The sequence below is a fragment of the Sceloporus undulatus genome, chromosome 1 (genome assembly GCF_019175285.1).
Source record: "Sceloporus undulatus isolate JIND9_A2432 ecotype Alabama chromosome 1, SceUnd_v1.1, whole genome shotgun sequence".
In the NCBI taxonomy this organism is placed as follows: Eukaryota; Metazoa; Chordata; class Lepidosauria; order Squamata; family Phrynosomatidae; genus Sceloporus; species Sceloporus undulatus.
The window spans coordinates 182,268,078-182,290,219 of NC_056522.1; the positions used below are offsets into that span (position 1 = coordinate 182,268,078).

The following is a 22,142-nucleotide window of genomic DNA, read 5'->3' on the forward strand; positions in this document are numbered from 1 at the left end:
TCTCTTCCAACCCCTTCTTCCAGGACTGCTTTTAAAAAGCCTGACAAAGAGAACACAGTCTTGAAAACTTATACAGAGAGCTCTTTTTAGCTGACCTAATGAAAATATTATCACAAAATGGATTTTGGCATTTTTCTTATGGTCAACCCAGCCACCCCTGTATTTTGGATGACTTGAAGAATTCAGTTGTTCAACATTGGGACCCTACACTGGAGGAAGAGGAATTTATACCACGTTGAACTGAGGTGTATTTTCTGAGGGATCATTCCTGCCAGCCGAAGATAAAAACAGAAATAACAAAATGTCTCTTAAGGCTTCTGGCAGATGGTGAAGATAGTGTTATTGTTTAAGATGTTCACTCACCTTTCCAACTAATGCTGGAATATTCATAGAATTTGTAGCAAATCCCATGCCAAATGTCAGAGATGCTTCAACACCCAGAAACCGTGCCACCATTGTTTCTAACTCCACATGTTTATCAAGATTGCCTGTTTTAAACAATTAAGAATAGTTTTAAATGTCTTATTAATAAATCCCATAAAAATCTAAGTAATGTAAATACATTCCAACGTATTGCTTCAAAACATAGGACATTTAAGAATATCAGAGAGTTCAGAAGCTATTTTTATTGTTACACATGGATTGCTGTTTAATATCAAGCATATGTTTCCTTGCTTATGTGAACTGGGGACTATAAGGATATTGAAGTATAATGTTTGATGAAAGAGGTAAACTTGCTTTGAGTAAGTAAACCTAGATAGCAGTATGACAATGGCACTATGCAAATATAGTCCTATGTCACTAGCCCCACCTCCAAGGTCTACATGTTGAAAGTAGATATCTGCTCTGTGTGTTTAACTAAGCATAGGATCCCTTTGCAGAATTCCATACTTAACACATGGATGTAGGAGCCACTGTGATTTCTTTGTAGATGAGAACAACTTTTGTGTGGACAAACATTAGAACTATAGCAATAACAATACATTTCTATACTGCTTCATAGTGAACTGAGCACTCTCTAAGCGGCTTACAGTGTGTAAGCCAATTGCCCGCCCCCATCAAGCTGGGTAACTCATTTTACCAACCTACAGAAGGATGCAAGGTTAGGTCAGTCTGGAGCCCTCTGGGATCAAACTCACATCGTTGTGGCTGCTGCACTGGCATTTAAGCACTGCACCACCAGGAAGAGCGAAAAAGAAATCCCTCCTCCCTACAGTCCTCTTGGTGCCTATAAAATCATCTCTGAACTTCTGCTTGGGCAAAGAAGAGTTCCACCTTAAGTCTTCTTTCTGACACCACTGTTGGCAGAATGTAACTTTCTAACAGTGTTATTTTTCTGGTACTCTATGGAGGTAACAATCGCCTCTGCCCTGAGCTGGTGTGTATTTGCCAACTGTCCTGATTTGGCAAGGACAGTCTTGACTCATCCTCTGCTGTCTCACCTCTAGAGCTGCTTTTAAAACATCCCAGTTTCTTTCTCCCCCTCCCACTTTCCACCGTCATCCTTATGGCAAACTATGTTCAAAAGGTAAAAGTAGTTTGGATTCAATTAACTTGGGGGGGGGGGAGAAGGATTCAAATTCTTGCTCTTCCCTGTGAGCTCAGGGGAAAGCCAACAGCTTTAGGCTCTCCTAGCTTCTGTGTTCTTTCTCAAATTAATATTTTTTGCTGACTTGAGTCAGATGCTGCCTGGCAACATGTGTCCCAGCTTTTATCTGAGGCACACTGGAGGGTATGCACAGGATTGTTCACAGACGGCTATCCCCATGAGCTATCCAGCTCTTCCTGCATGCACAAGGGAGGAACAAAAGCATCCATCACCAGGTGAGGAGGGCAGAAACTGCTTCTTTGTTCTCAGTTGTCACTATAGGCAGCTGAATGATTTCTGGGTCCACTGCTGTGGCCAACAATGAGTTGGAGGGAACACTTGGGAGCCTTCAACTACAACTCAGCAGTGGGCAAAAAGGTATCACACAAAGAGGTGTAAGGATATCTTCTACAATGGCTTTAAATGTATGTATACTACCACAATTGAGGCCACTGTATGCCACCCAGAAGATTCTGGCTTAAATATTTAGCTCTGTAAGTGACAATAATGGAATAAATATTATTTGCCCCTCTTCATCGTATGATCAAGTGGGAAGATATAAGAGCTGCTAAAGGATATACCCACATGGGATATTCTCACATTAAAACTGTACTGCTAAAATTAAAACTGTACATGAGGGTGGTGGGAGAGAAGGTATAAAATGTGTTCTCCATTTGCACAAGACATTTTCAGTGTTCAAAAAATAATTTCTAATAATTTCAGGGTTTTTTTCTGAAAAGGAAAAAGAGCTTCTTTTTCCACATGAGTCTCACCATTAATTTACAGCCCACATTACACTCATAATTTTGCACAGAAATTTTGATATTAGGAACTTGGGTATTGGGAATTCAAACACCATGAAAGTGATTTATTTATTTTAAAATAGTTATTAACCATCCAGTAGTTTTTTTTAAAATTAATCTCTGAAAATAGTTTACAGAACTGAAATCAAAACAAATAAAAACCCAGAAAATGCAATACAAGAAAAATGCAACATGATGTGTCAACAAAAACCATTAAAGACAGCTATATTGCTCACTGAAATGCCCAGCCAATTGTTGTGCTGATGGAATAAAATCAGACTGATCTCAAGTGAGACTCCTTAAGCAAGTGTAAGTACTTCCACAGCTGAAAAAGTCCTACCCCCCAGTTACTCATGTGTGCAGGAATCTTGATTCCTTCATGATCCAGTGTAACAGACTTTACCAATTTATTGTCCTCTTTAATTAAATTACAGAGGTGCTCTTTTCCTTGACTTTGTTCTTCTAATTCTTTTCCACATTTAAAATACTGTAGGATGAATACTATTCTTGTGCCCAGAGAGTAAAATCTGTGTGTTCATGACCTCCCCCAATCTCTGTATTCATGAACTCCCCCAATTTTTGCTAGAGCACCGGGACTCTGACACTGCCACTAGTGTACTTGGATAGGGTAAAGTAGAACTGCTTTCAGCTCCCATTTCTAAGAAAACAATAACTGTGGTTTGAATGAAAACCAAAATAACAACCCATTTATTTATATATTATTTTATTTACTATATCTATCCCCCACCTTTCCATCAAAATGCTGCTCAAGAAGCTCATTTACACTTTAAAGTTTCTTAAATATATCAAATAAGTCAGTTGGTTTCCAGTTGGTTTCAGACATCCCAAGAGCATAAAAATGGGCAGAGAATTTTCTCCTATTCTTACTTTATCCTTTAACACACACATATAGTCCCCCTCTGTTTTTTTTTGGGGGGGGGATCTGTTCCAGAACCCTCTGCGAAAACAGAAAATCACCGATATTGGAGTCCCTATTGACTCCAATGGTGGCATGCTCTTGTATGCACCACTATGCATGTGCTTCAGGCGTGTGCCCCAATGTGTCGCCCTCCATTTGCCCCTCACATATTTCCGAGGGACGCAGACTCCAAGTCCATGAAAATGGAGGGGCGACTGTGTATGTGTCTGTGTGTATATATATGTGTGTGTGTGTGTGTGTGTGTGTGTGTGTGTGAGAGAGAGAGAGAGAGAGAGAGAGAGAGTATACACACACACACCAACCTACTGGGAAGGATGTCAGAATCTTCCAAAACAGCTTGGAAAGCAGTGGGGGAACATGAGTGGGGAAATCACCTTCCTTCCTTCTTTGAGCAGGAGCCATTTGCTGGATGTCTACACTGAATGCAAGCTAGTTGATGCCCAAATCTTCCCTACAAGGTTTCAGAATTTAGAGAAGTCTAATTGTTTTAGTTTGGGAGACCCCACTTAAACTGGAATTATGACAGACCCACTGCATTGTTTTGAGATGAGTTATCTAACTGAACATTCCAAGATGTTCAAAGGAACCGAGACAGTGCTATTTCCTGCAATTAGCAGAATCACCTTCATGAGGTTATGAAAGCACTAGGTTGTGAAAGCATGCTGTCATCCAAAAAACAAAACCAAGCATTCCCCAACAAATAACTGCATGGCACTCGCTCTTAGACCACAATGAGAACCAATTATTGATTCAGTTTTGCAAAAGCCAAACCTGATTGACAAGGGTGTGCAAGACCAGCCCTTTTGCTCTGCACACTTCTAATTAGAATGGAACCTCTGTGGGTGGTAGGTGAGGTGTAAAGTAAAACTATGATGCACCAACCAGATCTTATCACTGAGAGGTTTGTGACAAGACACACTGGGTGGGGACAAAAAGTCCAGTTCAGTTTCATTGAATTTCTGTCTTTGTTTTCAATGCGAAATGGTTAGAACTGAAGTGAACCTATGTTAACAACTATATATGATTCTCCTTATTGATTAAGGCCCTTTCTGCAATGGTCAGGATACTCCGGGGGCAGCCTGGAATATCCTGTCATCAGAGCTGCTCCGACCTCCCATTACCTGACTCTCCATTTCTGTGCTGGGGTGGCTGTCTGCATGGGAGTCTTGGTGAGCCATGCAGCGCATCTGTCAGCATTGCTCACTTCTGAGGTCAGAACAAGGCGTCCAGAAACAATTACATGGTTGGGCACCTTGTTCTGATGTCAGAACGAGCAACTGGTGACAGGAACACTGAATGGCTCACCAGGATGCCCATGCAGGCAGCTGCCCCTGAAGAATGGAAGGCTCTGGATCTTCCCAGACACCAGGAGAAAGAAGTAAATGTTTAAAATTTGTCTTAAGTGTGTTATATCTTCGGTTCTGGTGCTGAATGTGTTGAATGTCATCTGGATTGTTCGCACCAAATCTGGGGTTTGGGCTTTGTGTTGTTCAAACATGATGCTGCCAGAACAAGGGGAAAATTGACCTTTTGGCCCATGCAGACAAGGCCTCTGCAGAAATTCACATGCTCAAAGGTGATAGACAATTTGCGTATTTCGAAGTCAATAACTTTATGCCCAATGGCTCTCCATGGAGGCATCATGGACTGCCTAAAATGTCAAAAGTCAGAAAAACAAAAGTAAAAATGGCTAGAAGTCTGTTTTTGAAAAATGGGGACTTAGCGTGGATTTAAAAAGAGACTCTTGGATGCTTCAGGGGGTGGGGGGGATATTAATCCTTTTCTCTAGAAAAAAAAGTCAGTCAGGGGGTGGGCACTGAAATGAGCCTTGGGGACACATTTGGCCCCAGGGTCACACTTTGTCCACCCTATGTTATATCCCCTAACATCCTCTAAAAGAGCGGTTGTGGGATTTGCAGTATTTAGAATTCAAAATGAACCAGTGCGGTTTAGTAATTTGGGCATTGGATTAGGACTTTTGGAGACAGAAGCTGAAATCTTTGCTCATCCAATGAACTCCACTGAGTGACCTTGGTCAACTCACACTCTCACAATTTTACAGAAAGCAATGACAACACTTCTCTGAATGAATCCTGCCAAGATAGTTCTAGGATAGGACTGCCATAAACTAGGATAGACTGGAAGGCATATAACAACAACAACAATGCAATGTCAACGTTTTACACTATTGTTCTTGTTGCTTTTGTTGGTATTCTTATCTTGACCACAATGTGTATCATGCTCCCCCCCTTTCCCCCTCCACATAGAAATGTGGTCCATGTTGGCATTCCAGGAGAATGTGGAGGTCTCTATATCCCCCCCCCCCCAACCATACTCACTCCCACAAAAAGTATTTTTGCCTCCAAATGCCCTCTAGAAGACATAGGAGACATTCTCAAGATGGTTTAGGGCCTTCTTGGGCAATTCTATACCTGGAGATGCCTTTTTTTAAACTACAGGAAATAGGTTATTTTCTCCCTATTTTGAAAAAAAGTCCTCTTCTGGACATCAATTCCCCCTCTCTCTCCATTTCAAGAGGGCATTTATATAATATATGCATTTTTTTTAAAAAAAAAAACTCTGGTGGGAGAAATAGGCCTCCAAACATGTTGGAAATGCCTTCCATGCCTTGAGAGGTCAGCTTTGGCATTTTGGCCCCTAGAGGCCATAAAAATGACCCTTGGGACCACATACAATCGATGGGATATACAGTAAACACTTTTCTTAATGTACACATTTTTGTTACTGAAATAAATAACAGTTTCCTGATGGGAAACTGAAAGACATTGTCACACTTTTGTTAGTAATCTTTTAAAGAACAAAATGGATAAATCTTAAACATTATTGCATAATTTAAATTTCTCTCCAACCCTAGGCAGAACTTGTATACATTGCATACTTGAATAAATGAATAAATAAATGTCCCCGGTTCAACACTTTGCCTTACTGGGAAGTGCTCCTGTTTGAAGGGTGTAAATGATTCTTGTTTGTAGCTGTTGCCAGTCACAGAGTTAGACAAATGAAAGGTCTGACAGTGTAAGGCAGCTTCATATGCATTGATGATGGCAATATAAAGGGAGAACAGGTTTTACTGGAGTCTAAAACAAACTATGGCAACTTTTCCCATATCCTTTGGGAATGTGACAATCACAGAGACCCAAGCTTTGGTGTACATCTGTTTTTTCTTTTTTCCATATGTTTACAGTAGGGCAACATCAAACAACGTCAGAATTATGCACTTGAAATGAAAGTCAGACTTGGGGAACTTCACAGCTAGGTAAACTGGATGCCACATAGACCTAGTCAAATGAACTATTCATGAGACACCACAGAGTCTATTAACTTGTGTTGGCAGGTTGAAAAGCAGCTCAAATCCACCATCTTGTGATAATCTGCAATACAGCTGTGTTAATCTAGACTGCTCAGCTATTGTCCTCTTCCCTTGCTTTAAAACTACTCAATCTATCTCCTACAACAAAGAATGGAAAACAAACTATTTGAACACTTGCATCTGTGTTTTATCGTTCCTTGTAAGGTGCATGAAAAAGTGTAAAGGAGTGAGAGAATTTTAACTCTAAAAGCAAGGTTTTGGGAGGGCTGGGGTGGGGGTAATGTTAGGAAGCTATTTGTTCTTCAGAGGTAATGAACAGAAGGAACCATATCACTGCCCACTCAGATATCCAGGAAAGTAAATGGAACTGTGTCCAATTACAAGAGAACTGGGGAAAACTTTGGCATTTCAAATATTTTGAACTGAGACTTCCAGAAGCTCCAGTCAGTATGGTTAATGCTAAGGGGTTACATAAATTGTAATCCAAATTCACGGAGGGGTGAGACCAAATATAACATACCCTTGAGTTAATAGTGTCATAAGTGTCCAATATGGTTCCTGCATGTCCAATAATAATTAATTCTTTTCAACTTCTAGAGCCAGAGGATGTGGACAGAATACTTGGAGTATGCTAGAAACCTGCTGTTCTTAACTTTTTGTTGTTGTTAATGGATAACAGAACTACCCAAACCAATTAAAATATTAGTGTTGGTGGTTAGGACTGAAGCTCTCCATTTCTAATGCCTAACATTATTGCATTAATTTTCAAACCTAACATGCCAAGCTCTCATATAGCTTGCCTCATGGATGGAATTGCTATGCGGTCAACTTGAGACAGACGCTATTCATTTAGAAACTTGAATAAGCTAGCATGATTTTGTAACCAATCGTTTACTGTGCTAACCATCCTAATTATATATTAGCTTCCTTGAATACCTACTGAAATATCAGGCAATCATAAGAATTTCTTTCAGCAACATACCACAAAATGAACAATTTGCACCTCTAAACACACTTGCTCCCCTGCTTGTGGTGGCTGGAAGAGCAGTTACAGTCATAAAAAGTCCTTTAAGTTACATTTGACAGCAAACTTGATCACACCAAAATTTCTCCAAATGTTTGTTTCAAATCAATTCAGAATGGGCTACAACACTTTGTAGATTGGAGAGAGAAGTGTTCCTGCAGATGCTGGCAAAACGTCAGGAAGAAACTCTTCTAGAACATGGCCACACAGCCCGAAAACCCCACAAAAAACTATGGATGCCGGCCATGAAAGCCTTCGACTCCACGAACGTATCACTGTTTTGTGGATTTTGGATGTTCTTGTATTTTGCTATATGGCTAACATGGCTACCCCTGAAAATACTGTGTGAATAAATATGAGATTAACTACTTTGTCATATAGACTCTTCATAATAAAGTTTTTCTAGACAGGGGAAGGGAAAATCAGAACTCAGATGAAACCCAGCACACACAAAATTCCTTTCTTTTCTTATGTTCTTGCCTACATGGGGATGCCAGTTTGTGCCTTGCAGGCGTGCTTTGACAATACCATCTTTAGTGGCTATGCTTTCACAGGGCATACTAAGAAACCCAACTAGCTAGATTGTTAAGAGAAGGGTACTTATTGGGAGGAGCTGGTGTTATTATTTCTGTAATGTGCATTTTTGTTTTACCCTTCCCCTAGATGTATTAGTCATATGGTGGTGAGAAATGACCTGAGCATGCAAAAGGAATATAACCTGACTTTTGCTACCAAGATGGATTTACAGAGTCTACAGAGCTAATTCCCTTAGACTGTAACCATGTTTTGTTTTTGCTCTTAGAGGGCTATGAAGGAGGATGGCAAAATCACAAGAATATGGTTAAAAAGGCATGAGGAAAGCTGTGGGATGGCATATGGCATCAATGGGGGACACATATTCCACTCCTCCAAAACATGCTTTAAACAAAACAAACTTTTCTGTCAGGATGGGGTCTATTTATCTGATTGGAATGTTAGGCTTCATAATGTAAGGAATAGCTTGCTGGACTGGTTCAAGATAGACATCCAAAGGTTAGCAATAGGTTAGATCCAGGTTTTGTGGGAGCTGGAAGTATAATTTATTCCTAAAAGGGGGAGTGGGCTTAAGGAACCTTGTGTACAATGCCCATAAGCAACTGCCTAGTTTGGGGACCAACATTCTGACTTCACTTCCAGGTGTGTGTGGAGGGAACTTCATAGCAGTTCACATTGCAGTGGGATCCTGATCCCAAATCCAACTTGATTTCTGCAAATAAAAGTCTGAGAGAGGCACTGGCTAGTAGATTTGCTTGATCCCATATTCTGCATCAAATCTTACCAAGCTGTAATCAATAAAGCTGTGGCCATTTCATCCCATCCCTAACTTGTGCCTGTGTTTTTTTATTGTGCTTGCTCCTTCCAAGGTCCCTAACTGTTAGAAATGCAGTTTCAAAGACCATCATCCTGGTAAGCATTTGCGTAGGTAGTTTTACTTAAATAAATAATTTATCATGGAGTTCAGGAAAGATGTAATTTCCAGGGAGAGGGGCTAAAAATACAGGAACCAACCAGAATAGATTGCTCTGCCTTTATACGTATTACATTGCAGCATAACAGAATACCTTTAGTACATTGATTTCCAAACACTGGTCCTCCAGGTGTTTTGGACTTCGCCTTCCAGAAGCTTTAGCCAGTTGGGCCAACAATCAGGAATGCTGAAGTCCAAAACATCTAGAGGAGCAAAGTTTGGGAAACACTGCTTTAGTATATCAAATCTGTAATCTTAATTAAAAAGCAAGCAAACAATCAAACAAAAACCATTTCTAAAGTGGACCCACCTAGACAGGGGTCAATGAAATAATTAAAGGAATTATGTTCCTTACCCATTTCCTGTCTTGTGCTACAAGTTCCTGTGCCATATTTACATAACCCAGTGTTCACAGTTTTTAAAGCGTTAGGATCAGTTTCTGCAAAGCCGAGGTAGTTATATGAACCCATGTTGATTATGTCCTTGATTGTCCTTCCAGTGAACCTGCCCAGAAGGAAAAGTATATAAATTACAACATTAAATTATAAAGGTTATAGTACAGATTGAGCATCCCTATTCTGGATAGTCAAAAGCCTGCAAAAACTGAAACTTATTTGCCACCAGTCACCCATTCCCAACTTTGGGGCAGTGGCTACAGCACTCCCAGCCATTTGTGTTTCAGGTCCTCGGTCTTTTTCCAGCCTTAAGTCTCTTACACAAAACAAGTAGTGAATGAGCAAGATGTTATGATGGAGAGGGATGCAAGAATCTGTGAAATGACGGGAGGCATATATTTGCATCAAGCACTATATTGGATTCCTGTCATTTCATAGATTCCCAGTCTCTCTCCAGCTGCTTCTCTCTTCAGCCTCATGTCTCTCTCCAGCATCGCAAATACATTACATACTACACTACTTGTCTTGTATATTGTATATTATGTATATGCAAATACAGGTATTCCAAAATCCAAAATCAAAACACTTCTGGCCTCAGTATTTTTGGATAAGGGGATCTCAGTCTGAATTTAGTATTATATTTATATATTTTTATATTATATTTATCATTAGTACCAGTAAATATAATTGAAAATGACACATTCTTAGTTTGGGACTTTATTTCAAGAAACGAATGAAATCAGTTTTTGCTTAGATGAAATAAGATAGTAGTTCCAAAGCTGTAGTTCCCACATTTTCTTGTGGACAACTACATGCCTAATTTCCATAGAAAATGTTTTGGGGGATGGGAGAGGAGGAGTTAAACAGAAGGTTATTATTTGGAAAGCAACAGTTCCCCCTGCCCCCAAATATTCTTATAAAATAAACACAGCAATCCTATGGAAATGAAAATAGAGAATAAGTGAGAAACAGCCACTTCATAAGCCAAGATGGTCAAAGTACATTCCTAAAAGTTGCTTTCCCTCCTATCAGCCAACCCCCTCCAATGTTTTTTGGCCTCCAAATGAGTAAGTGGTGGGCCCAGAAGCCCTTAGGGGTGTGACTGGCTAATCTGTGGCAATGAGCTGTTTGAAATGGTGTGTATGTATCCAGTCCTGAATGGGCAGGTGTAGTTCCCAAACCTGGGAAACTGCTTGTCCCTACTCTGTTAGACTAATGCTGGTCAGAAGAGAAAGTGTTATGGAAGGGTACGTTCCTTTGTTTCATTCCTAAACCCTGCCATCTCCTACCTTTTCTTTTTTTGTATTTCTCTCCCATTGCTTTCAGAGGGAGGAAGAATAGCTTGTCAGCTTCAGGGCTGGTGCTGTATTTCCACCATTCCCATGATACGGACAGGGAAGAAGGGTGTTTTGACTCTGGGAAATCCGAAAAGGTCTTTTGATTGATACCTTTTTGATCTATGCTATCATTGATCCAGTGATGGATGAAACAGCGATGGTACTGTGATGGTGTCTGCCACTGTAGACAGAAGGCTGTAAAACAAAGACCTCACACTTCCTGAGAACCTGGAGGTCCACAGACATCCTGGAAGCTCAAGTTTGAAAATCAGCCTTGCAAACTATTTCTGACCTTTCTGTTTAGATATATTATTTTATGTTAACCTATGTGCCAAAGCTTTATTAACCTGAGCCTACACACACACACATTTAAAAACACAGGAGCTGAATTTTCAGGTGGTGTAAACAAATACTCTTAGGTTGCCCGAAAGAAAGGTCAGGCATTTAGTAAAGCATGGGGCATGGTACAGAAGAAATGTCCCCCAAACATGGTTGAAGCCATTTTCAATTTGTAGGTTTAAAGCACAATCTAGAGGCAGAGTCTTTGTCAAAATGAATAGAAACTACAATTTTATGGTTAGACACTAATGGTTTTAACAACAACAACACAGAAAGGTAATAACATTGTTTACTAGGAAAAGAGAGGGGGAAGAAATTGGGTTATATTTATTCTCATTGAACACTACCTATACTTGTCAGCCTGACCCACCTAAATGTCCAGTTGTAGTCATCTGAAACACGTTCCATCAGATCAAATTTTGGGCCAGGAACACTGCAGATAGGCCGGTTCCAGTTGTCTCTTATTCTCATATACAGGTTTCTTGTGTAAAAGTTTTCGAAATCTTGGTACAGTGGTACAAAATCCTATTTTTTTAAAAAAATAAAAATAAAAATGTGTCTAGTTAACATACTTAGGACATCAGATTTTGAAAGAGCATTAAAAAAAAGACTGTCACGAACTTTGGTTCTCTTGGTGCTGGCCAAAGTGCACCAGGAGTAGGCAACTGCCCACGGTTCAGGAGTTGCGCTGGCCTTTTGGAGGAACCTGACTAGTCACACTCCCCACTTTTTAAGGGGCAATTTTTGCCATTGTTTTGCCTCCCTCCAGGGCCATTTTAGCCCCAAGAGAGCCCCTTTTCCCTATAGGAGTAACTGACGTAATATTCTGTAAGAAAAGAGCTCACTGGAGCCTAATGTAGCTCAGAAGGGACCAAAATGATAGAAAATTGCCCCCCTCCCCTTTGGTGATGTTTGAGGGAATTTGTGTACATTTTTTAAAAATGGGGGGGGGGGGGGGGTGAATTACAGACCACATTTTTTCCACCACTAGTTTAGACGTCTAGTAAGCATACCAGAAAAGTGGGGTTCTGAACAAACAAAGACAACAGAGAATGTCCTGGAATGCTAAAACAAAAGCCATACTATGCATCATCATCAACAACAACAACAACAACCGCAACAACACAAAATGAAGACAAAAAATAAAGACAAAGAGGCAACTGAAAACATAGTGAACAATAAATACAAATATAAGAAGAAATAAATAATAAATATTTTGTGGCTATTTGTGCAATTTTATTTTCTAAGAAGAAGCTATTCAAGTCTTCTACAAACCAGTGGCATCACAAAGGTTGTTACCTGGTGCAGGGGGGCGGGGTGGAAAACTCACTTGCCCTCCTCCCTGCCTGGACAACCCCCCCCAACCAAGCTTTCAGAATCCATGTGGCAGGCGTCACATGGGACTCTGAAGTTGCTACTGAGGGGGGCAGTGTTGCAGCCTCCAGAGGGCCCATTTAGGATCCAATGCTGCTGCTGGGCAAGTGGGAAAATGCCCTTTTTTGCTTGCCCAGGAGCCATGCTAGTCCCTCCAGGTGTACCACCCCACCAAGTGACACTCCTGTCTGAGGTGACACTCTGTACGGGCCGCACCCCCTAGTGACACCACTGATCCAAACCAATGTGTATCATCTGAATATTTGGACTACTTAGATTACCTATTTTAAAGTACCACAAGTGGTTTTGCTGCAACAAAGTAAAAGGGCTAAATTCCACCAGCCACTCTTCATTCATATGGCTTGGCCTTTCGAATTAAGGATGAGAATATTTCAGTTAAGAACTTTTGTTTTATTGAGGCTTTTGGCCTGCCACCTATAATCTGCAAGTGCAGAACAGGTTGTAAGCCTTAACAAGTAAAACTGTGTTATCTGTAAGGGAGTTATATTTCCAAATATTCCTCAATAACATGTATGCATAAAAACAGAAGCCAAGAGCTCAACCACAGTGTCTTCTTTTTTAATGTATTTTTGTATGTATTTCTGTATTTTTTAAAAGCTACATGAATTCTTTAAGATTTCATTTCATTTGTAAAATGTTTATGGAGAGCAGTATCAAATAAAGAAAAATCAAAATTATCTTCTGCTAGTTTTTATTAGTGTATGCTGCTTATAGTAATGATAAGTGCAATTGAGATGTCCACTAGATCGGTGTTCTTACTGCATTTGCCAGGCAAGTAATTTGAAGAATGACAAATTAACTTGCAGAAAAATGTCTTAGCATTTGGTGTACAACAGAAAGTGCTTTTCTTTTGCTGCATTTATGATGTTCACCAACAATAACCAGTTCCTTAAGGAAATTCTGAATGTGTTTCAACACTACTTCTCCCCGCCAGCCACATGCTAGAAGGGCCCAGTCTGATCCACGTTCTTGCAGTGGAAAACACAACCATCATCACAACATCAAGCAGTGATGGCAGAATTGCATTGTTTCCTACACACAGCAGGCAAATATGACATGGGATGTGGCCTTTCAGACTAACACTGCAAGTATATAACACACATAGTAGGATAATCTATCCTAATGAGATGCATACCAGAACTGGTTCACATCTACATTTTTATTATCTATGATTCTCTGTGAACCTTACGAAGTATTTGTTGGGATCATGAGAGCTCTAGTAATGGAACATAATCTGCATGAGTAAATAAGCCATCAGCAATACAATAAAATATGAATATGCATACTGCAGGCAGGACTTCATGCTCAAGAGAAGTCTGAAAGAGAACAGACGCCTTATGGTTTTGCAATATATACCCTAGCAGCTTCTCATTAGATCTTAATAGATAAAGATAACTTCCATTTCAAAAATAAATGCTAGAGACACAGGAAGTTATCTTATATTACACCCCAAATAGATTATTTATCTATCTATCCCAGTACTGCCAGCATTTCTCCAGACTATCAGGAGGAAGAGGTCTTTCTCATCAGCTGCTTCCTGCTCTTTTTATAACTCCTCCTTTTGTAACATCAGCCATACAGAAGATTGATGATAGAGGATGTTAGTCCAAGGCACATTGAAGTTTATTCCTGTTCACTCACATAATGCAGATAAACTACGCTTTAGGGAATGCGAGAACTAGGCTAGTATGGGCCTTCCTCCTGACTGTGCAGACTACACAGACTGCATCCATGGTTCAGATCAGGTAAGTAATGACTGAAATTTTAACCACAACTTAAGAGCGGAAAAGAACTTAATTTTGCTAGTCCTTTCCTTCCTAATTGGCCTCTTGGGAAGGAATTGGGCCATTTCAGTAGGTTTCAGTCCTACATACCTTTTGTTCTTCCCGTTCTGTAGCACCAACACATTTTTGTAGTCCACAGGCTCTCAAGAAGTCTCTTAGGTAGCCAAATAATGTTCCTACTCCAAAACCGACAAATGTAAGGACAGCAACATATATAGGTGCTTGTTCAAATGATTCATTAAATGGTCTTTTGTAAACACCTCCATTTGCTACACCGTTCTCCTGAAAATGGAAACAAAGAAAAGGATATAATAACAATTTCATAAAGAGGAACAGTGTTCTTTGAAGATTCTGGTTCTTCACGTGTGTTTGTAGCAGTTTTCTCCCTGCATAGGCACACATGTCCATTTGCCCATCAGACAATGTCTGACGTTACCTCCCTTCTCTTCCAAACTGAAAATGGGATTTAAACATGCACTTATGTGTATTCAAATGACGAACTCTACTTCTTGAACAAGTTGTTTTTACTGCATCCAAATGAGACATGTGAAGATGTTTTGCCTCTGAAGAAAGCTTACAGAATCACAGAAAAATTGAAAAATACTTTCAGTTGTATACTGAATGAGCAGATACAATAACACAATATATGTGATTGTGATTTTCACAATATATGTGATTGTGATTATGATTTTCTCCTGATTACTGTTTCAATTAGCGCATCTATGCAAATACAGCTTAAGCACTATATTATTGAGCAACACAAACAATTTCACTGTGCTAAGGGGGGTATCCTATAGTGCAACACTGAAAAAGAATACTGTACATACAGATTAACAATGGAAGACCTGAATGTAATTCAGATGTAAGAATACTGATCAAAAGGATTAGTTGATGCTATCTTACAGTGATATCTGTAAGAGCAAGGGGTCTGCTCAGATGAATGAGAATAGGTTTTTACTAGATTATTTTCAAGTAAATGATAAATCAGCCCGACTTTTCCTTTCTTTTCTTTTTAAAGGAGAACATTTACGTGGCATCCATGAAGCTGTATATGTGTCTAATTGAACCGCACTCCAAAGTGATCAAATCACAGTCAGCCAGCTATAAAAAGCTGTATTTTATAAAGTTGGTATTTGACTAGCTATTTTCAGCACAGTTGACTGAGTATACAGACCCATACAAACCTAAACAAAGTTAAAGAGTCATTCACTATAATGATGCATTCAGTAGTATACAAGACAAACAGTTTGCAGAACCTGAACAAACCACAAAATTCCCAATCATCTAGATAATTCTTACTATTGCAGATGCTGCTCAAACTAGAATAAGCATTTTCTGATATTATTCAGTATTATACTGAAATGTTAACATCATAGTTAAGTAGACTTCCCAATGTCAGAGCCACAGGGTGAGGGGAGAACTCTCAGGATGAAAGTACTGTCCTGAAGTCCCCCCCCCCCCCCCGACTTCAGTGACTCTTTAGAGTGGTTGCCATAGATTCTTTTTCCACCCTTCCTCCCCTCTCAAAGTTTTTCAGACTTCGGCTGACACTATGGTTCAGAGAGAGGAGGTGGACAGGATGGAGAAATACTGAGCTGCCTCAAAATTCACTAGCTCAAAAATAGCTGAATAGGGCATACTTGATAACTACAGTACTTGATAACTTTCACTTTTAATTGTTGATTTCACTTCTCCCTCTTTCTAATTCTTTTTCTTCTCTTTTCTGCCACATCTAGCTAAAAATCCTTTTCTTTCTTTTCCTTCTTTCAGTCATCGTTTTTCTCCTATTCTTCACTCTCAATTCCTGCTTGTATATGTCTTCTCCTTTGCTTCTCCAGCTGATTTCTTGTTTTCTTACTCCTGTCCACAACTCCTAGCTAAATGTCACCTTCTCGTTCTGTGCCCTAGCTGCAGTCATATTCTCTCATCTTCCTTCCGCTTCTCATCCTGTTTCTCCTTCCCTCCGTCCCAAGTTCTCCTGGATACACATCTTATTCCTCCTACGTCATCACTCATTTTCTCATGTTTTTTCTCTGTGCACCAGCATTTGTCACAGCCATACCCATCCTCCTCCTTCTCCCTCCATCCCTTTCTCTCCAACTCTTTCTTTTGTGTCCACACAAAAGATACTATGGAACCAAGATTTTAAACCAAACAGAGGTCCGAACAGACAGGCCAAAATAAAGCTGCTTCGGGTCACTTTGGAGGTATGCTATTTAAATGACGCATGCATCCTAAGAGGCCGGAAGCTGCACCAAAGCTATGCTCCAGTCCTAAGGACTGGAATGCAGCATTGGCGCAGCTTCTGGCCTCTTAAGATGTATGTGTCATTTAAACAGCATACCTCCAAAGTGACCCGAAGCAGCTTTATTTTGGCCTGTCTGTTCGGGCCCATAGTTTGCATAGGTAGATTGTCCTGTTGATTTCTCTAGCTCTGCTACTGCTATCATCATAATCTTACTCCCCCCCACCCCAATCTTCTGTTTATTAGTAGCATTACTGTTATTGTGTGCCTTTTAGTTCCAATTTATGGTGACCCTAAGACAAACCTATCATAGCATTTTTTGGCAAGTTTCTTCAGAGAGTTTTGTCACTGTCTTCCTCTGAGGATAAGAGGATGTTACTTGACCAAGGCCATCCAGTGGATTTCCATGCCCAAGCTGGGATCCAAACCAAGGTCTCCCAGTGTCCTAGTCCAATGCTCAAACCGCTACACCATACTGGCCCTCCAGTAACATAAATATGATGATGCTAATAGGATGAACAGGTTCCTTACTTGTAACTGTGGTTCTTTGAGTGGTCACTTGTGAACTCACACAAATGGCTTATCTGCCCCTATGCAGTGCATCTCTTGGAACCTTCTAGAGCTAGGCAGTAAGTTTTTTTGTAGTAGCCCCTCACATCCTCCATGTGCATGGCCAGTGCACTTCCCACCTTAACCCTCAGTTCCCTGGATGCCAAAGCAGCAGCCAAGGAACCAAAGGGAGTAGATCACAAAGAAGAGAGGAGAGGTGGCATTGTGTGAGTCCATTCACGATCACCCAAAGAACCACAGTTATAGGTAAGCAACCTATTTTTCTTCTTCATTGTCTCTGTAACTAACAGAAATGGGAGACTAGCAAGCTACTCACCAAAAAGAGGAGGGAGTGTGATGTGATGCAGGAAAAAAAGGACAACCCTTCCAAATGCAGCCTCCACCTGAGACCTTACATCTACTCTGTATTGTGTTGTGACAGCTGAAGTGCTGAGACCAGGTGGCAGCTCTGCAAATGTCAAGGAGTGGAAAGCCTCTCAGGAATGCGGCTGATGCAGCCATAGTTCTGGTGGAATGACTCATCACCTGAGCTAGAGGTTCCCTCCTAAAGAATGCATAAGCAAGTTTGATAGTGGTGACAACCCACTTGGAGGAGCACAGCACAGACTGGTAGACCCTTCCTAGTGGTTGAGTACCATAGAAAAAGTCTTTGGAATTTATGGTTGACACAGAATGTCAATGCATGATGCACGATGCACATCAAGACAGTGGAGTGATCATTCTTAGTCCAAAGTGGGGTTTCGCGTGGGGAGCACAATGTCTTGGTTCGGGCGAAAAGCAGAAACCACCTTAGGAAGGAAGGATATATCAGGCTGGAGGACCACCTTGTTTCTGTGGAACTGAGAAGAGGAATTGATACTAAGGGTGCATAATTCCCCTGCCCTCCTGGCCAACGGTATAGATGGTAAGAAGTTAAAGAGTCTCAGATCACACAAGGCCATTGGTTCAAAGGGCTTCCTTGACAATTGGGAAATAAGCAGTTTAAGGTTCGTGTACAGTACAGCCAAACACAGGATGGTGGTGGATTTTTATACCCCTTCAGAAATCTCTTGAGCAAGGGATGTGAAAAGCAGGAAGGTTTGCCAATGTTCTGCGAATTCCATGAGCCTGCCAACAGGTCGCATCTGACTGATGAAAGAGAAACCCCTTTGTCTGATAAGAAAATGAGAAACGCTAGAACATTACTGATTTGCACTTGAGCATGGTGAGATACCTGAAGTGATATGAAAGCGAGAAATTTGTTCCTCTTGTTGTTATATGAGCATTGAGTAGCAGGTCTATGCAACCACTGCAAAAACATGTTTGCCAGAAGCAGGTAGGGAGGCTACAGGAAGATCTTCCACAAAGTCTGTGTGTTTCTCCCTGCCCTCATAAATGGTGAGGTTTGGGCAGGTTGGCAGTCTGAGGAACTCCCCTTGAGACAGATAGTGGAGAGGTGAACCAGGAATGCTGGTCACAAGGAGTGACCAGGATGAACTTTTCTGTCTTATCTTGGCCAACTCTTTGGTGATAAGGAGAAAGAGAGGAAAATTGTCCTTGACCTCCCCAGTGCAAGAGGCACATATTGTCTAGTGAGTTCCTTCCACGGCAGACTTTGGAACACGGTACCAATGTGGAGTACAGAGTTGCAATGAGAGGCGGCCTTAACACAGGCTGAGGATTAAGGCCTATTCTCAGCCACATGGTCCATCACATTCAAAGCATTTCTCCATACAAGAGCCTTAAACTGCGATGAGAGATTATAGTGTGCCTGAAGGGTGAACACCTGGCATTCTGAACATCTGTCCTTCTCTGAGATCTTACCCCTACAAAAAAAAATGCTTGCATTGATGAAAATAGTGGAGACCACAAACCCCTAAATGTACATGTAGCCAAACAATAGAGAAAAAAAAAATGAAGCCATGTTGCATACTATAAGGAAAGTCAAGTAAGTCCATATTCTGGTAAGCAAGAAGCCAAAGCCAAATATCCAAATGCCAAAATGCAAATAGTGAGAGAGTTCTGTAGTCCATGTTTTGATAACCAAGAACCCAGACAAAAACACTCAGGAACTGTTCCTATGAATGATGATGCTGTGGTGACTGAAAAGGAACTGAGAGTTTAGGTGGGAAGTGAACTGGTCATGCACCCTGAGAATGGGGAGCTACCGCCAGAACAACACTTACTGTCTAGGTCTAGCAGGTTCCAAAAGATACACTGAATAGGCGCACATAATCCATTGTCTGAGATCACAGAGACCACAATCTGATTGTATGCATATATTGTATGCATGTATGTCCGGTTCGCCCTCCATATCCATGGATTCTTTATCCATGGATTCAAGCATCCATGGTGTGAAAATATTTTTAAACTATATAAATAACAAAAAGCAAGCCTTAATTTTGCCATTTTATATAAGGGACACCATTTTACTATTAATTGTATTTAATGCAACTTGAACATCCATTGATTTTGGTATCCACTAGGGGTCCTGGAACCAAAACCAGAGCAAGGTATAAATAACACAATAAATAAATAAATAAATAAATAAATAAATCCCAGCAGATACTAAAGGCCCAATGTATGTATGTATGTATGTACAGCGTGCCCGCTTCACATGCGGGCGCGCCATACGTGGCTTCCGGTTTACACGAAGCCGTACTGCTATTAATTGAATGGTGTACGTGCCTGTGGCGCACGCACACCACACCACCACAAGCACAAGCCCCATTCTATTGAATGGGGCTTGAGCTTATGCGATATTTGCCTTACGTGGGGTGGGGTGGGGTGTCCAGAACGGATCCCTGTGTAAGGCAAGGCTTCAGTGTATGTATAAATATTTTAAAAAAGAAAATGTGGGCAGTGAAGAATGCTCGTTAATGACCACAATCCATTAAAAGCAGTTTGAAAAACCTCTGCATTCTTTGATTTTCCAGTACAGAACTCAAGGTTCCCCGCCCAACTTCAGTGTTCTTTAGAAGCTCTGAAGGCATTTGGAGAAGAAACTGAAAACAGCACATCTCCTATACAAACCCTAGGAATAGAACATGTATAGCTCTAGACAATAATTAATTTTCATTGAGAACTGAGAAACAGAACAGTACTACAATACCACCACTTGTTGTTGTTGATATTTGCTGTCAAGTAGACTCTGTGGATGAGATACCCAGTTGCAGGATTTCAAGAGGTGCGGTGATGGCTGACTACAAAGTAGTACTGTATTTTCCGGCGTATAAGACAACTGGGCATATAAGACGACCCCCAATTTTTCCAATTAAAATATAGAGTTTGGGATATACTCGCCGTATGAGACTACCCCGCTTCCAATGCACACCAAATAAAAATTTAAAAACCATCAGATTTGATTTCAATATGGTACTTTTAATTCAAATGCTTATGACATGCATGTACTTAACAGGAAAACTTGTTGTATACAAAGCCTGCTTGGATTGGTCAGCTCCCCCTGCCTGCCCAGTCCTCCCTGTCTCCAAGACTATCAGAGCGGTAGCACAAACACGGCTCTTTTTTCCATACCTCGGGTGTCCTGGACACCTGCAGCTTGTTCCACCGTTCACTTACACCCTCACCTCATCATTGGGACTGCGTTAAGCCACTCCTTTCCATGAATCCTGGTGAATGGATTTTCTTCTACCATACTTGTACAGCACCACCCTTGCTGTTTTCATATGGTCGCTGCATATCGTGGGGATGCGGCCACAGCCGTTTTTGAGCTCCCCCCACCATATGTGGCGACCGCAAATTCTCCAGTCCGGCTCGAAAGTTTCAGCACCTGCCCTATAAGATGACACCTGGCGTATAAGACGACCCCCGGCTTTTGAGAAGATTTTCCTGGGTTAAAAAGTAGTCTTATACGCCAGAAAATACAGTAAGTACCTATTTTTTATTACAAGCACTACTGCGGTGAGAATGGAGCCAGTGCGGTAAAGCTCTTAGTTTGGATCCTCAGTAGAGTCTCACTTGGGACACCCTACCGGCATAGTCTCTTTCACTGGAGCATGCAATCCCACCACCATGGAAAGGCAGTGCCAAGATGGGCACTCTGCAGGACCACTACTGTCAGAAAATTCTCCTTTTCTTCACATATTTTCCTCCAGTTGGCAATTAGTGAAGGTCCTGGAGGACAAAAAATGTCCAGAACCTTCAGTTTCTGTCAAATGGCCTCTTACTATCTTCTCCATTGCAATAAAAAAGAAAGAAGCAAAGAGCAAGATTTAGAAAAAGTGAAGGAACATGTACTTATATAATCTGATTTTCCCCTTAGAAAGAAAACAGTAAAAGTTCCAACAATTTTCCACACTTTCAAGAATAGAGTTACAAAAAGAACTGGAAAAAACACCAGTGAGAAAGTTTTCTTCTACAGCACAGGGCAACAAAGTTTAAGTAGATCAACTGTGTTTCCATACCCCATCATTAGGATGCTAATCCTACTTAACCACAGTCATGTATTTAAAACATAGTGATATAGTTCTCAGACTCACAGACTTAATGAGTTGGAAGGGACCCAAGGAAGCAGTAAATCCATCATCCCTGAGAAGTAACCATCCATTTTTTCTTTGAAAAACACTAACCAATGTAGTGAAATACTGAATAACTTGTAAAAAAAGACCCCACACAAAATCCAGTAAAAATAGGAAATCAAGTAAAAGAGAACAAAACAAGTGTTTTTATGTAGTAACATTTATGTGAATTTTATTTTATTTTAAAAAAAATCCTAATGAAAGTACAGTAAATCTCTTGAGATTTATTGTAACAGTGTAAGGACAAGTAACATAGAAAGCTGCCTGACACTAAGTCAGATCATTCATTTTGCTAGCCAGCATCGATTGGCAATGGCTTTCCCAAGGCTTCAGGGAAGTGTGCTTCCAGCTGTGAACCTTGAACCCT

At 40.7% G+C, this 22,142-nt stretch overlaps 1 protein-coding gene across 1 annotated transcript in view; it reads right to left on the reverse strand.

The window, feature by feature from the left end:
• SPTLC3 (serine palmitoyltransferase long chain base subunit 3) overlaps positions 1-20,936 on the reverse strand; it is an 82,835-nt gene extending 61,899 nt beyond the window's left edge. Inside the window, exons 1-5 of the mRNA XM_042458172.1 lie at positions 20,895-20,936; positions 14,534-14,725; positions 11,635-11,789; positions 9,549-9,697; positions 364-488 (exon numbers count right to left, since the gene is read on the reverse strand). Coding sequence (XP_042314106.1) covers positions 364-488; positions 9,549-9,697; positions 11,635-11,789; positions 14,534-14,725; positions 20,895-20,936 — 663 coding nt within the window. The remainder of the gene's footprint in view (positions 1-363; positions 489-9,548; positions 9,698-11,634; positions 11,790-14,533; positions 14,726-20,894) is intronic.
• Between the last annotated feature and the right edge of the window lie 1,206 nt (positions 20,937-22,142).